This window comes from Malus sylvestris, chromosome 11 (genome assembly GCF_916048215.2).
Source record: "Malus sylvestris chromosome 11, drMalSylv7.2, whole genome shotgun sequence".
Classification (NCBI taxonomy): domain Eukaryota; kingdom Viridiplantae; phylum Streptophyta; class Magnoliopsida; order Rosales; family Rosaceae; genus Malus; species Malus sylvestris.
In genome coordinates, this window is record NC_062270.1 from 9,918,670 (window position 1) to 9,933,635 (window position 14,966).

The 14,966-nt window shown below is 37.2% G+C and overlaps 3 protein-coding genes and 1 pseudogene across 3 annotated transcripts; 2 read left to right on the forward strand and 2 right to left on the reverse strand.

Annotated features, from left to right (window-relative positions):
• Positions 1-676: 676 nt before the first annotated feature.
• On the reverse strand, positions 677-2,742 carry LOC126591632 (putative pentatricopeptide repeat-containing protein At1g12700, mitochondrial). The gene has a single exon (XM_050257410.1). The coding sequence runs from the start codon at positions 2,533-2,535 to the stop codon at positions 736-738; it is 1,800 nt and encodes a 599-aa protein (XP_050113367.1). The 5' UTR covers positions 2,536-2,742; the 3' UTR covers positions 677-735.
• A 303-nt stretch (positions 2,743-3,045) lies between these two features.
• On the forward strand, positions 3,046-4,779 carry LOC126588299 (pentatricopeptide repeat-containing protein At1g07740, mitochondrial-like; annotated as a pseudogene).
• Positions 4,780-6,241: 1,462 nt separating this feature from the next.
• On the forward strand, positions 6,242-7,446 carry LOC126588300 (dirigent protein 25-like). The gene has a single exon (XM_050253374.1). It carries the CDS (start codon positions 6,335-6,337, stop codon positions 7,262-7,264), a length of 930 nt encoding a protein of 309 aa, XP_050109331.1. The 5' UTR covers positions 6,242-6,334; the 3' UTR covers positions 7,265-7,446.
• A 5,697-nt stretch (positions 7,447-13,143) lies between these two features.
• LOC126590583 (protein SODIUM POTASSIUM ROOT DEFECTIVE 2-like) lies at positions 13,144-14,769 on the reverse strand. The gene is made up of 3 exons (XM_050256044.1): positions 14,098-14,769; positions 13,928-14,003; positions 13,144-13,521 (listed from the first exon to the last, which is right to left on the reverse strand). Exons 1-3 carry the CDS (start codon positions 14,692-14,694, stop codon positions 13,364-13,366), a joined length of 831 nt encoding a protein of 276 aa, XP_050112001.1. The 5' UTR covers positions 14,695-14,769; the 3' UTR covers positions 13,144-13,363.
• Positions 14,770-14,966: the final 197 nt, after the last annotated feature.

Consider the following 14,966-nt stretch of genomic DNA (forward strand, 5'->3'; position numbering starts at 1 on the left):
ATGTATATGTATGTATGTATGTATGTGTATGTATGTATGTATCAGGGGAGAGAGAGGAGAGAGAGAGAGAGAGAGAGAGAGAGAGAGAGAGAGAGACTCACAAAACATTGAAGGGATTGATTTGTCTTCAAAAGTCAGCTTTCAGGCATAACATGGTCACGTACAAACTAATAAATAACCTATAGAATACATCCATGGTCTACAAAGGGGAGTTTTGCTGTTGAATCTCTCCACAAACTTATAGGAATTTGCTACAAACTTTCCCCTGTTGTTGACATGCTTGGCTTTCTTTTTTTCTGCCAAGTAATTTCACATTGCTGTACTCGTAAAATAAATCAACTAATTGCTTCAGCAACCAATATAAATTTACATAGCTACTGTAGACAACCAACATTCTAAGTCCCAAAACTGTCTCCATCCAAAATTGCAAACCAATCAGCCCTCAACTTCCCCAGATGCAAAAACATGCCAGAGTCTTACTAACATATGCAATTGTTTCCACGTAATATGATGTATAAGAATGTTTCTACCAAGCACTATAGCTAAGCATATGAAAATACTAAAATGCTAAACTTTGCGGCGCAATCAAACAGACATTATGTTTCCACATGAATAATCTAGATCATATATAATAATACATCCACAGTTATCAAAGGTGCAACAGGTTCTAGGTTCATTGTGTTAGTAAGAAGGCTCACTTTCATATTTCAAAGATGCAAATCAACTTCATCACGATCATTCAATCAATGTCAACAAAGCAGGATGTACATCATCTTTAGACAGTAAATCAACTATCAATTCCACAGTTGATGCATCTGCAGAAAAACCCATCTCCACCATTTGTTGAATAAGTCCCATCGCTCGAAATGTCTCATTGTTACTGATAAAGCCCCGGATAATTGTGTTATAGGTGCAGTTATCTGGAGAACAGCCTTTCTCTTCCATTTCTTTAAACAATTTTTCTGCTTCATTTATCAGCCCCTCATTACAAAGTCCACTGATCATTATATTATATGTCCAGACATTCGGTTGGAGTCCTCTTGATGATAAACTGCAAAAGAGATTCCTTGCACAATCAATTTTTCCAGCTATGCTTAAACCTTCAACAAGAATATTGTAAATCACAATATCCAGACCCAACTTCTTGCCTTCCAGCTCTCTCAAATATTCCATTGCCAATGAAAGTTTTTGGTTTTTACATAGGCCATCCAGTAAAATAGCATAAGTCCGAAGGTTTGGAAGGTCTCCACAAGCTTTCATCTGATAGAACAAGTTTTGTGCATCCTGTATCCTCCCCACTTTGCAAAAACCATCAATAAGAGTGTTATAACTAATGGTATCTGGAGAGAGTCCCTTACAAGACATTTCCTTAAAGAGCACCATTGCCTCATCTATCCTTTTACGCTTACAATATCCATTAATTAATATGTTATAACTATAAGCATCAGCCACGAACCCCTTGTTGAGCAATAGTTCAAAAACTTTTTTCGCCTTGCCCATTTCTCCTCGCAAACAGTAACCATCCATTATTGAATTGTATGTAATCGTATTAGGTTCAATATCTCCTTGAATCATCATTTCAAAAACGTTGTTTGCTTCCTCAATCATCCCTTCCTTACAAAGTGCATCAATGAATACACTGAAGGTGTGCGCATCTGGAAAGATACTTTTACTCACCATTTCCCTCAACAATCTCGTAGCTTCTTTCCACTCCCCTAATCTACAAACTCCATTAATCAAAGAGGTATAGGTAATGACATTCGGGGCAATACCCTTACTTACCATTTCTGAGAAGATGTTCAATGCATCCACAAGTAGTGTATCCTTACAAAGACTGTCGATGATTGTGCTATAGACAACTAAGTCAGGCCTGCAACCTCCTTCTTCCATCTTCTTAAGCAACTGAATAGCTGCATTTTTGTTACCTTTCATGCAAAGGCCCTTTACTAGCGTGCCAAAAGTAATCACATTGGGCTTACAATTACCACTCTCCATCATTTTCTTGAAAAGTCCTGCAGCCTCAGCCACTCTATCCTCAAGAAGAAAGCCATGGATTAGGGTGTTGAAGGTGGCCGCATCTGGTTCAAAACCAAGCTTGAAGAACTTTCCCAAGACAGATAAACCAAACCCCATTTGGTTTAGATGACAAAAGCAATTAATGACAATAGCTAGAGTAAAAGCATCAGCACCAATTCCGGACGCACCCATTTGGTTACTCAACGAGACCGCGGCCGAATAATGTTTGAATTTCGCAACTTGACTCAATATTTGAGTGAAACGCACAATGGAAGGCAGAGGACGCCATTGAAGCATTTCGTCGAACACATTGAAGGCATCTTCAAGATTAGTGACTTTGGCAAGCTGGCGTTGTTGGGTTTTTGTACATTTGACTGGTTGCGCAGACCGAGAGTGAAAGGTAGCTGAGTAATCGTTGGCGACAGCAACAAGAGAGGATTGAAGAGGACAAGGCATACCTCTGAGTCTGCTTCCATAACAAGAAGAAGAAGCAGTAAACCGCATCATCTTGAGCACCATCTTCAGCGTCTGTGTTAGTGAATGAGTGTCTTCAGCCAACCTTCAACTGGGTTCCGACAAAACTATGCTTTTCTTTTTCCCGTTGCATTTGATACAAGGAAAGTTAAATTCTTTTATTTTAAGTTCACTCAACCAATTTTATCAAATAAAATTCACCCAACAAAAGAACCTGAACGGTTGCACACCTCTCCAAATTTGCCCTTTCTTTTATTTTACTACAACTTACTGGTATTTTTATGCACTTGTAAATAAAATAAAAGATCTTAAATTCGATTATCATCGTAAGAGAATTTGAATCACATTATCATTAGCTCATTGTGCAGCTTAATTCATCCTCCTCCCCATACATAATATCGTTTTTTCACATATAATGTTGTTCTTACCATGTTTATCATAATTGAACAGCCACATTATTTAAATTAATTAACATTTAATTTAAAAACTATTTAATTAATCTTTAATAAAAATACAAAAAATAAAGATTTAACGATTTAAAAAAAAAAAAGTTACATCAAAACAAATTCGAATACAAATTGGAGAGCAATTTGAGCCTAGTAAAGTTGCCGGGGAGCTCTTAGTTTCAATCTGTTTTCCTTTCTTGTTCCCGCGTCCAATGTCCCATTCAAGAGCCAAATCGATCAACCTTTTCCGCCATTGCAGCAATCCCCTGCAATCCCATCACCAGCCGTATCACACTTTCCGCCCCAACAAACCCAAGACCACGAACCCTCGCCGCCGCGAACGACTTCACAGAGACACCACCAAGCTCCGCAAGCCGATACCTTTCGTCTCCGATGTCAAAGAAATTCAAGACCCAGAAGAAGCCTTCTTACTCTGCTCTTCTCTAAAAGCTCGCTCGCAGCCGGAATTTCGACGCCGTCTACGCTGTTCTCGGCCACGTCCAAGATCGAAACATTCATTGTAAAGATACCCTTTTCATTGCTCTGATTCGACATCATGGGAAAGCCGATTTGGTAGACAAAGCAGTTGATTTTTTCATCAAATGCCTTCTTTTAACTGTGTCCGTACGTTGCAGTGCTTCAATGAGCTCCTTAATGTGCTTGTTGATTGTGGTAGGTTTTCCGATGCGGGTGAGATATTTGCGAGGTGTTCTAAATTGGGTTTTCGTCCGAATTCGATTTCGTATAATATAATGATCAAAGGTTGGCTTCAGAAGGGTGAGTGGGAATAAGCATGCAAGGTGTTTGATGAAATGCTTGACAAAAAAGTGCAATCTAGTGTTGTGACGTATAATAGTCTTATAGGGTTTTTTGGTAGAAAGGGTGAGTTGGAGAAAGCTAGTGGTTTGTTTGAGGACATGAGACAGAAAGGGAAATACCCGAATGCGGTGACATATGCATTATTGATGGAAGGTTTGTGCTTGGTTGGACAGCATGATGAAGCGAAGAAGATGATGTTTGATATGGAGTATCGAGGATGTAAACCACGGCTTGTGAATTATGGTGTATTGATGACTGATCTTGGAAAGAGAGGGAAGATTGAGGAGGCAAAGTCTTTCCTTCAAGAGATGAAGAAGAGACGGTTTAAGCCAAATGTTGTCATTTATAACATATTGATTAACTTTCTGTGCAAGGAAGGCAGGGCTACAGAGGCTTACAAAGTCCTTGGTTGAAATGCAAGTTGGAGGCTGTGAGCCGAATGCAGCTTCATACAGGATGATGGTTGATGGGTTTTGTCATACTGAAGATTTTGAGGGAGGTTTGAAGGTTTTGACTGCAATGTTGGCTAGTAGACATTGTCCTCGTTTAGATACATTTGAATGTTTAGTTACGGGCCTATTAAAGTGTGGGCAGATCAATGATGCTTGTTTGTATTGGAGGAGATGGAAAAGAGAAATATGCAATTTCATTTGGAAGCTTGGGAAGCTCTAGTTGTGGGTGCTTGTGGTGAGGATATTGTTGCAGGTGACGTTGCAACTGATCTAGGCTCTGCACATTAATAGTTATCAGGGAAGAGATGATCACACAGCATTTGGAAGCTTGGGATGCTCTAGTTGTGGGTGCTTGTGGTGAGGATATTGTTGCAGGTGATGTTGCGACTGAACTAGGCTCTGCCCATTAATGGTCATCAGGGAAGAGATGATCACACGGCATTTTGTCATGACTTCTGTAGCTGTTTCCACAAGAGGGTCACACTGCCGCTTGGCCCTCATAGAGCAAGTGGAATGGTGGATTTTGGGTCATGGGGGGCTTCTGATGAGATTTTTTTTCTGTGGTCTTAGGCACTTGATTGGGAGCAGCCTCTCCATAAATGGGGGTAAGGCTAGCCGACATTCACCTCTCCCAGACCCTGCGTAAAGCGGGAGCCTTGTGCACTGGGTACGACCTTTTTTTTGGTCTTAGGCACTTGAAGCTCTATTCTGTGATACTTCATACTTGTGAGAAAACAGTGGTTAGGTTTGCATGTAAAACAACTAAGCTATGCGCATTGTGCACTCATGCGGCTTCAGGGAGAAGAGGAGTTTATGAATCGAAACATTCATCAATACTATGGATTGTTATTGCCAACTCAATGTCTCAGGAAGCTCACTATGCTTGTTCGAGGTCAAGTAGGCATGTAAACTGAGCTAATCTATGACCACTGTAGGGTTCAGGGAAGAGACGGAAGTTTTGCGCAAGAGTCGAATCGTCGATAGGAAGTCAAGTTTCTGGGGGATGCTCTAGTTGATGATGCTTGTGGTGCAAACAGAGGTTTTTGTCATTTATGTTATTTTATTTGTTGACACCAGCTCTAGAGGTCGCACTTGGTGCGATGGCAAGTGCCTTCGCCCATGAGCGGTAGATCTCGGGTTCGAGATTTGGGAGCAGCCTCTCCATAATTGGGGGTAAGGCTAGCCGACATTCACCTCTCTCAGACCCTGCGTAAAACGGGAGCCTTGTGCACTGGGTACAACATTTATTTGTTGACACCAGCTCTATTTAATTTTCAGTGGAAAATATAAGGCGTGAGCAAAGCCTCACATAACTTATAATTATTAATGTATATTATGTATATAATTATATATATATATTTATATACATATAATCAATGTTAGAGTCAAAATCAAACATTATAGAAGAATAATCAACCACCAAATAAAAAATTTCTTCATGAGAAACCCTAACCTTAAAAAATAAAGCCCCTGCTAACTCTTCTGACGCGTCTCGACCACGCCTAAGCGAGTTTAAGCCTACTCTTGCTGGTAAAGGTGTTTCCTCACCGTCTCACCCTGAAGGTTGCCTAGGCACGCCTCGAGGCTTGTTTTTTACAACTCTGGTTTATATGCAATAAAAAGCTGCCATGTATCTTAGAAATACTTTTATGAAATTACCAGACCAAATGGAGATCACTACGAGCATAATATTAACCCCCAGGGTTATACTTTTTACTCTGTTAATGGATCAAAACTGTAATGGCCTTTCTAATTCGTGTTCAGAAGTAATTATTGATCCAAAGATAATAATAAATAATAATATAATTTTAATTAGAATTAAATTGAAAAGAGAATAGGAGTTGTTCATCTTAACTCCTAAACAAATCCAAATTTTTTAATTAAATTCACATCTAAAACACAAGGCTCAGGTGTTTTAAAGCTCTAACCAACACACCAGTACCAGAAATGCAAAGTCTACCTACTCCATGTTATCAACTCCATCTTATGATTTAAACTTAATCTTCTTAAACTAACATAGTATATATACCCAATAATTCTGTCTTAATTCATCATCAACCCGTCAAACAAAACCTTCTCTCCAGATCATAAGCTGTTCTTCGATTTTCTCCCTTTCCTTCCAATCTCATGGCAACCCGGAAATCGGTTCCCTTGCCCTTCAAGCTCACAATCTGGCTACTTTTTCTAGCCCTTGCCATTCCTTGCGCCACTTGCGCTCGAATCCTCGATGAAGAAAGCCCTGCAGCCCCTGAAGAGCCTGATACAACTCAAACACAAATACCTGTTTCCAATGTGCCACCTCCTCTGGTGGCTACAAATCCAGCAGGCCCTGCTGCAGCTACAAGTGCCACAGTTGGCAACACAGCATCCTACCATCCGCTAACCTTCTTCTTGCATGACATTATCGGAGGATCAAACCCCTCAGCGAGAGCTGTCACTGGAATTGTGGCCAACCCGGCAGTCAGCGGTCAAATCCCTTTTGCCAAACCCAATGGAGCAAACATCCCAATTGGGAATGGCATTCCTCAAAACAGCAACAACAATGGAATCATCAACAACAACAACGTCCCCTTCTTCACCGGCCTTGGTGGAAACACTGGCAACAACTTGGTCCAAAACAATGGTAACAACAACATCATTGGTGGGAATGGGTTTCCGTACATTAACGGGGCTCAGCTCCCTCCTGGAATCACCCTTCAGAAGCTTATGTTTGGGACACTAACAGTTTTCGACGATGAGCTGACTGAAGGGCATGAGCTTGGTTCTGGCTTGCTCGGCAAGGCACAAGGGTTTTACGTGGCGAGTTCTGAAGATGGGAGCAGCCAGACCATTGCATTCACAGCCATGTTTCAGAGTGGTGGTTATGCTGATAGCCTCACCTTCTTCGGTGTGCATCGGGTGGCGGTGTCAGAGTCTCATCTTGCAGTCATGGGAGGAACTGGGAGGTATCTCAATGCAAAGGGTTATGCTCTTGTTAAGACTATTCCTGCAACAAATCAGCCCAACACTGATGGAGTTGACACTGTGCTGGAGTTTACTACGTATCTCACTTACTAGTGTGCTAATTAAGGTAATTTAAAATGTTGTTAATTATGTGTTTTGCTAAAATCTCTGCACTAGAGATACATGTTCAAAAACGATTGTGATTTGAATTACAAAAATGATGGTTATTTACATGAAAATGATGTATTTTTCTCTCTTGAAGTATCTCTTATATCGGATGGGACTAACGTTGGTTACATGAGACTAAAGTACAATGGTCTTATGTTTTTGTGAGAAGTGTCATACGCATGAAACAGTATCCTACAAAGTTTTTCTCCACTTCAAGGCTGATTAGCATATTACCTTGGCTGGAATTTTAGTCAAGTTATTCGAAGTTTTTTAAGATAAAACTTGTATATGAAAGATGTTGGCAATCAACAAATAAAAGCAAAGAAGTGAAACTTGTCCTGCGTGGTTGAGGATTAAGTGGGAGGTTTTAAGGCATTTTTGTGTTTATGATGGTGAATATTTGATTTAGTGAAAAGGTTGACCAAAAATAGCGAAGCAGATGCAACTTGCAAGTGTAGACTGTATATAAATATAACACGGGCGTGCTAAAGGGGTTGGGTCATATTGGGCTCAAACGGGCAAGGTTGTGAGCCGGGCTTGGATTCTAAACTCTTGGTCTTAGCCTTCGTCAACAAAAGATTGGGTTGGGTCGGCCAACCCAATGCTACATGTCGGGCTGAGCCGAAGTTCATGCTCGAATTGACCTTTTTAAAATTGTGTTCAATTGCAATTTTGTATGACATCTTTAAAACCTGACAATTTCATACAAAACTTTCGATTTCATTTCAATGTCAATAAAACTTTCAATTTCATTGCAATAGGGTAGTCCAGATAGGTGATAGAGTGAGTCCTGCGATACCAAGTAGGAAGAACAATAGAGATACTGACGAGAAAATTGACGAATGTATGAAATTGCAATGCAATCGTAAGTTTTTATATGAGATTGTAAGGTTTAAAGATGTTGGATGGAGTTGCAATTAGTTCCAAGTTTTAAGTTTTTTAAACGTCCAAATTGAGAGATTTTTCCAGGTTTAAGCTTTTATACGTCAAAACTAAGTCAGAAGATAGGCCATGTGGTAAAAAAATTAGGATTAAACCCCTGTGATAAAGTCCTTTAGGATTTAGATTCAAAATTAAAATTTCTATCAACTCTCTATTAATTGTTAGCACTTGAGTCACACATATGATTCCAAAACAGAACTCTCCGTTAATTGTTAGCACGTGAGGCTTACATGTGAGGCTAATTTTATATTTTTAGCCTCACATGTGAGGCTTATGTGCAAACAATTGACAAAGTTGACGAAACTTTTAATTTTGGACTTGAACCCTAATAGACTTTACCACAAAGATTTAGATCCTAATTCTTTTACCACGTGGGTTATCTTCAGCTTACCCTATTAACACATGGATTATTAATCCAATTAAGGCATATATTTTTTTTGTATCTCTCCACTTATTTTATGACACGTGAAGTACCACTTAAACACTAGACACCAGTGGCGAAGCCACGTGAGGGCGAGGAGTGGCGGCCGCCACTCCCCTCGCCGGAAAAACAAGGCCGGAGCGCTGGCCAGCCCCTCCCCTCCTGCTGCTACTGCTCTTCATCCCCTTCGGTGCTGTCTAGTTCTGCTCTGCGTGCAGCAGAGCTGCGTTTAATTTTTTTTCAAAACGACTTCGTTTTGGTCTGGTAAAAAAATTTGAAAAAAGTAGAATGAAATGACGCCATTTCGTATAAGTTGGGGGAAAAAAAAAATATATATATATATAGGGGTACAGTGTGTCCCCCGTTCCATTCAGTCTCTCTCTCTGTGCTTTTTTTCAATCTCCAATCGGAGTAAAAGGTGCAGCAGCAGCGCTGCCCCCCAATTCCCAGCAGAAAAATCCAAGCAGTCAGCACCCATCAGGCCACCGTTTGGCCTTTTGCTACTACGCCAGCCGTCTCCAGCAGCCATTCTCCAGCCGCCTGCTTCCAGCCTTCAAAGCCACTCTTTAGGTTAATTTTTAATCCCTAAATTTATAATCCTAATCCTAATTAATTATTTAATACGAATTTTGTTTAATTGGTATAGAATCATATGGTGATGCACTAATATGATTATTGATATGATTCTATAATTATTGGTAGGAAATTATGAAATTATTTTTAGGATGAAAATTAAAATTTGAATTCTTGATTATTGATTAATTAATTGAATTATTACATAATGTATATTCATATGATTAGTTGACTTGAATATTTATTTATTGAATAATTTGTATGCTTATTGGTATTGATTAATTGAATTGTTGGTTGGATTAGTTATTATGCATATTAGTATAGTCTACTCTAGGATTAAGAGTCTAAGAATTTTTTTTTCTTTCCATTTTACAGTTACATAATGAAATGATACTATAAGAAACAATGTTTAAATCCTCATTCAAACATTTCGGGTGGTCCTTCTTCTTCAAATATTTCGAGTAGTCCTGGCTTCGCCACTGCTAGACACTTGTAAAAGTTTCAAGTCAAAAGTATAGCTTCATGTCTCAAAAAGAGAGGAACCTAACAAATTTTAATTTGCTTGGATATCATAAAAATCTCTAAAGTCATAAAAATCCCTAACGTAATCATATATGTTCTTCGCGTCTCACTTTTCTTTGAACTTACAGGAGTTTGGTAATAATTTTATTTTTTGTTTCCCTGAATTGTCATCGGAGTGAAAATTAGGTCTCTAAATTATTTTTCAAAAAAATCAGTCATTCAATTATAAAAATCTACCAATAACAACCATAATATTATATTCGAAACTACTATATCCAATTTTCCATCAATTTAAGTCACGTTACTTGCATATGATACATATTGGAGGGTAGATTGATAATTTTTCATAAAGAAATAGTGTATGGAGTTAACTTTTGAGGCTAAATTAGACGTTTGATTGCCAACCTATATGAAATGTTAATGGCTTCTTGGGGAGAAAATGACGATATTACACTCTAAACTGTGTCTAGTGACTTAAGTTGACAAAAAATTGGATAAAATAGCTTTGAATATAAATAGTAGGGATGAAATTAGCAACTTTTAATGAATTTAGGGACTTATTTTATTGAAAAATAAATTCAAGGACCTAATTTTCACTGAGGTTGTAATTCAGGGACTAAATCAACACTTCACCCTTAAAATCAAGTTTCAAGGGGCATAACTAAAAATAAGCCTTCAATATATATAGTTATATACACAGTCTCATTTTACCAAGGAGTCTTTCAAATAAGGATATTTTATGGATCCTATTTCGGATGTTATTTTAATTATTCAAACCATCTATTTCTTTAATTATTTATACAAAGATCATTTTGAAAACAAATTTGAGACTTAAAAAAAAAAGAAAAAAGAAAAAAAACACACGTAGTCGTATCCAAAATAATAAATTAACACGATATTTAAAAAAAAAATGCTAAAATGACAGAGTGATTTCAGATTTGAAATACAATGCAAAGTAGGTCCTACAATAGTGTCACTTAGTTGAAACGAAATAAGGTTATTTGTATCATTTCTCATACTAACTAAAACTGTTTGAGGGTACCTCTCAAATAATGTTATTTGCTCCATCCCTCAAGCTAGACGGCTAGTGAAGGGATAAGTGGGATTCTCTCCCCTCAAATCTTCTCTCTTCCTTTTTCACTTTTTTTTTTGTCTTTGTCTTTTTATAAAGAAGACAACACAAGATGTTGACATGGTTTACTCTTGAGCGTTCAAATAAAAGAGGATTGGAAGAAAAAGAAAATGAGAGAGGAGAGGATTTGGAACCCTTTGTTAGATCAAAGATAATCCAATGTCCGAACACTTCTTACATATGAAAAAGAAAAGATTTCATGCTGATGACGAGAAAAAGTTGCACCGACAGGTATACCAAATTTCTATACAAGAGACATATTCTATGATATGATATATATGTCATAATCAAAAAAATTAAAGTCACGAAACATCCGGAAAAGGAAGATACAACAAAAGAATAACAAGTATTCAAGTTATGGTTGTTGACATAGAATTGGAATTTTGCTTGCTTCCAACCTATGGACATTACAAAACTCTTTTCCCTGCTGATTATAGTTGGTCAAAGAAAAGATGGATAATATAGTTTCAAAAAGCAAAAAAGAAAAGGAACAAACCCGACCAAGAACAAGGACATGAAAGAATGCTTTTGATTTAATAGACTTGCAACAAAAAATGTTGGTATAACTTCTAGTCTTCAGTTGGTTCATTGTAGGAAAGACATATTGGGGTAAGTACAAGAGAGATTATAATTTAGATATGTAGTTGTTGTTTGTGAGATTTGAACTAATGAAAAATCGAATGTTACTAAATCAACTTAGATCTGTAACTATTGTATGTGAGATTTAAATTCATTAAAATCGAGTGCTACTAGATTAAATGATCGTTTTAATTTATGATAATCATGTTAGAGAGATAGCATTCATTACTTGCATCCAAATTCTGATCTCTTTTGTTTAAGGGTAGTGCTCTCCACACACCAATTTTTACCTCTCACACTCCTTTCCTAATTTCCAACCGTCAGATCAAAAGAATTGAAGAAGATTAATTTCCAACCTCTTACACTATTTCTTTATGAAAAACTACTAATGTATTCTCTAAAGTTAACTTCATACACTATTTCTTTAAGGAAAAACTACCAATCTAACCTCTACAGTGTATCGTATGCAAGTAATGTGAATTAAATTGACGAAAAATTGAATATAGTAGCTTCGAATATAAAATTAGGGATGTAGTTGGCAGATTTTTATAATTTAATGACTTATTGTTTTGAAAAAAAATAGTTTAGCGACCTGATTTTCTCTGAAGTAATAATTCATGAACTAAATTAGCAGTTCATCTTGTTTAAATACATATGTGACCACTTTACCATTCCTTATGTGATGGTACAATCCAGAGGATAGAAAAAGAAATGAGAAAGAAAAAAAAAAGAATAAGTGCTTCTTGTCCCAAACAATATGTTGTCCTTGAGTGCCGACCATATGGTCGCCGCATGCATTTCTCTGTTTCCGAACGTTATCATGACGCACTATTGTTTGTATGTTTCACATTGTTGCTATTTTGCCACAAGATGCTCAAACGTCAAATATATGTTGCGGGGAAGTGGTTGATGGGGAAAATTACTACGTGACACTGTGAATATACTTTGGCGTTGTATAACTAGTATCACGCAATAATCCTTTCAGATGAGTCGGATAAGGTACTTGTTTGATTGCTCAAATATATGTTGCTTGAACTATGATAATGTGGTATAACTAATTTGTTTCGAAAGATCTAATATAAAAGTTTGATGCGTGTAGGTTGAATCTAGTAACTTTGATTCTCCAATAACATGTTCAATGCATGCTTTGCATGGTGATCGTTAAAAAAATTGCCTACAAACATATATAACACACAATTTTTAGCCGTTAGATCAACATAAAGTGCGTATGATATATAAACATTATACGAACTATCAAATTCAGATTAATATAAAATTATGTTGCTTTAAAAGCTTAGAAAATGTTTGTATGTCATACATGGTCGTGTCACATAATTTTTCTACAAAGAGTCAAACAATATTTGAAATATGGTGGTTGATATGTGTGTGTGTGTGTGTGTCATAGTGCTCAAAACTGAAAGTCAGTGCTCAAAACTGAAAGTCAGAAGAAGTAAAGTGGTGGATATGTGGGGCTGCGAAATGGTTCAGTCTGCTTCACATGATCGAGAGGTTACAATAGCAATAGAATGTTGGCAGTGCACGACCATGTTGTGTCGCATTTGTTATTGACATCGAAAGTGTAAACAATAAGATAACCTTACTCAAAGTTGACAGAAGTTGCAGGATTTCAAACTTGATAATTAATTTAGAAGGACATAAGAAAGAGACTTTGATTCATATCCCTTAAAAAGATAATAGCGTTTTGCATTTACATATGAGATATTAAACTTGATTATTGATTAACGATCAATTATTTAGTTAAAAATAATAATCATACAAATTACACAAACACGCAAGCCTGGAAACTTGTAATTTGGTAGAGAATATATAACATAAAAAGAGAACTGATTTAATTAATTTAGGGTTCAGGAGTAGTTCACGCTGGCAACCGAGAGGATGGTGATGGTGATGTTGGAGAAGGCCAGAGCTGGGATTTCCTCACCTTGGATACACTTGAGAGCACACCTAATGGGGTGACATCCCCCACCACTGTGACTCTCTTTGTTTGGAAATCTATGCTAAATGAAGTCACTCCTGCAGAAATTCAGCAATTAACCACTATAATTTTTTTTTTTAAATTTTCAAAACCATAAAAAGTTATAGCTTTTAAATATAGCATAGTATTACATAAGTATCATATATTATTTCAATTTTTCATCCCAATTGATGTTGCATATAGCATTTACACGCATAAATAAGAAAGATTTGAATTGTCAATAAATAAAAATAAACTGTACAAACTACAAATCATAACATATTAATATTTCTAACAAGAGAATATTATTTTGCATCTCGCTACAAACAACGCATAATACGAAAACATAAACTTTTTTTTTTTAATCCTTACAAAGAAATATATACAAATGTAATTATTTAAATAATACAAATTTATACGAAATTTTAAGTAGTTTTTCTTTCTCCATATACTATTTAACTATACCTTCCATTTTAGAGAGGTGTTTTCTCACTTTTCCTTCACAACCCTTGCAATGCAGTGACACCCTCAAAACAACAACCTACAATAGTTGAACAACTTCAGATGCATGCCTTCAATTGTCCAATAGCAAAAACTAAAAGAAATAAAAGAATTTAAACTGAAAATTAGGTTACCTGGTGACGAGAACTAGTAGAAGAAGACTTCAAAACGGTACTACAATGACCATTTGAGCTCATCGACCTTCTAGGCTTAGAGGGTACTTGAGGAGGAACATTTGAGCTCGTCGAGACTCTAGGCTTAGAAGGTACTTGAGGAGGAACATTTGAGCTCATCGAGTCTTTAGGCTTAGAGGGTACTTGAGGAGGAACAAGTGCAGCTGCAGAGACATTCTTACAATCGGGCTCCGTTATCCTGTCAATGAAGGGCGAGTCACTTGAGAGGAACCGAGAAGAAGAAGAAGAGCCATTGGTACTCTTAGTCCTTGTTAAGTCATGTATCTCAGCAGAGCTTTTTGTACGTAGCTGCCTTTGTGCACTAGAAAAACTCTTTCTACATATTTCGTAAAATGGTTTGGGATCAATAGGTAACTGAGATGAGCAGGGGGCATGGTGAGTTTGATGATGAGGTTGGTTTTTCCGTTGATCGTGATCACGAAGACGATGATAAGGACCATGATCAAGGGGTCTGGGGCCTCGGCGGACCAAGGCATCCAGGCTAGAGCAAATGGCTGTGGAAGCTGAAGATGCACAGAAAATATCCATTCCTTTCATGGCTAATTGGAGAATAATTTGAATAAAATGTGGTAGCTTTTGTTTGGTGAAGACTTGGGAGAAGTAGAAGAGTGATACAAGGATCGATTTTCTTCAAAATGAGGCCAACTAGTCTGCTTTTAAAGTAAGTTGGTGGATAAGAATACAGAGAGAGAAAAAAGATGTACTAATCGTTCCCCACATCATGGATAGATTTTTAATTGTGTTAGGTACGGAGTACGTCACATGTTATCATATAATTAGTGGAAATTTTTTTCTCAGTGTATCTAATT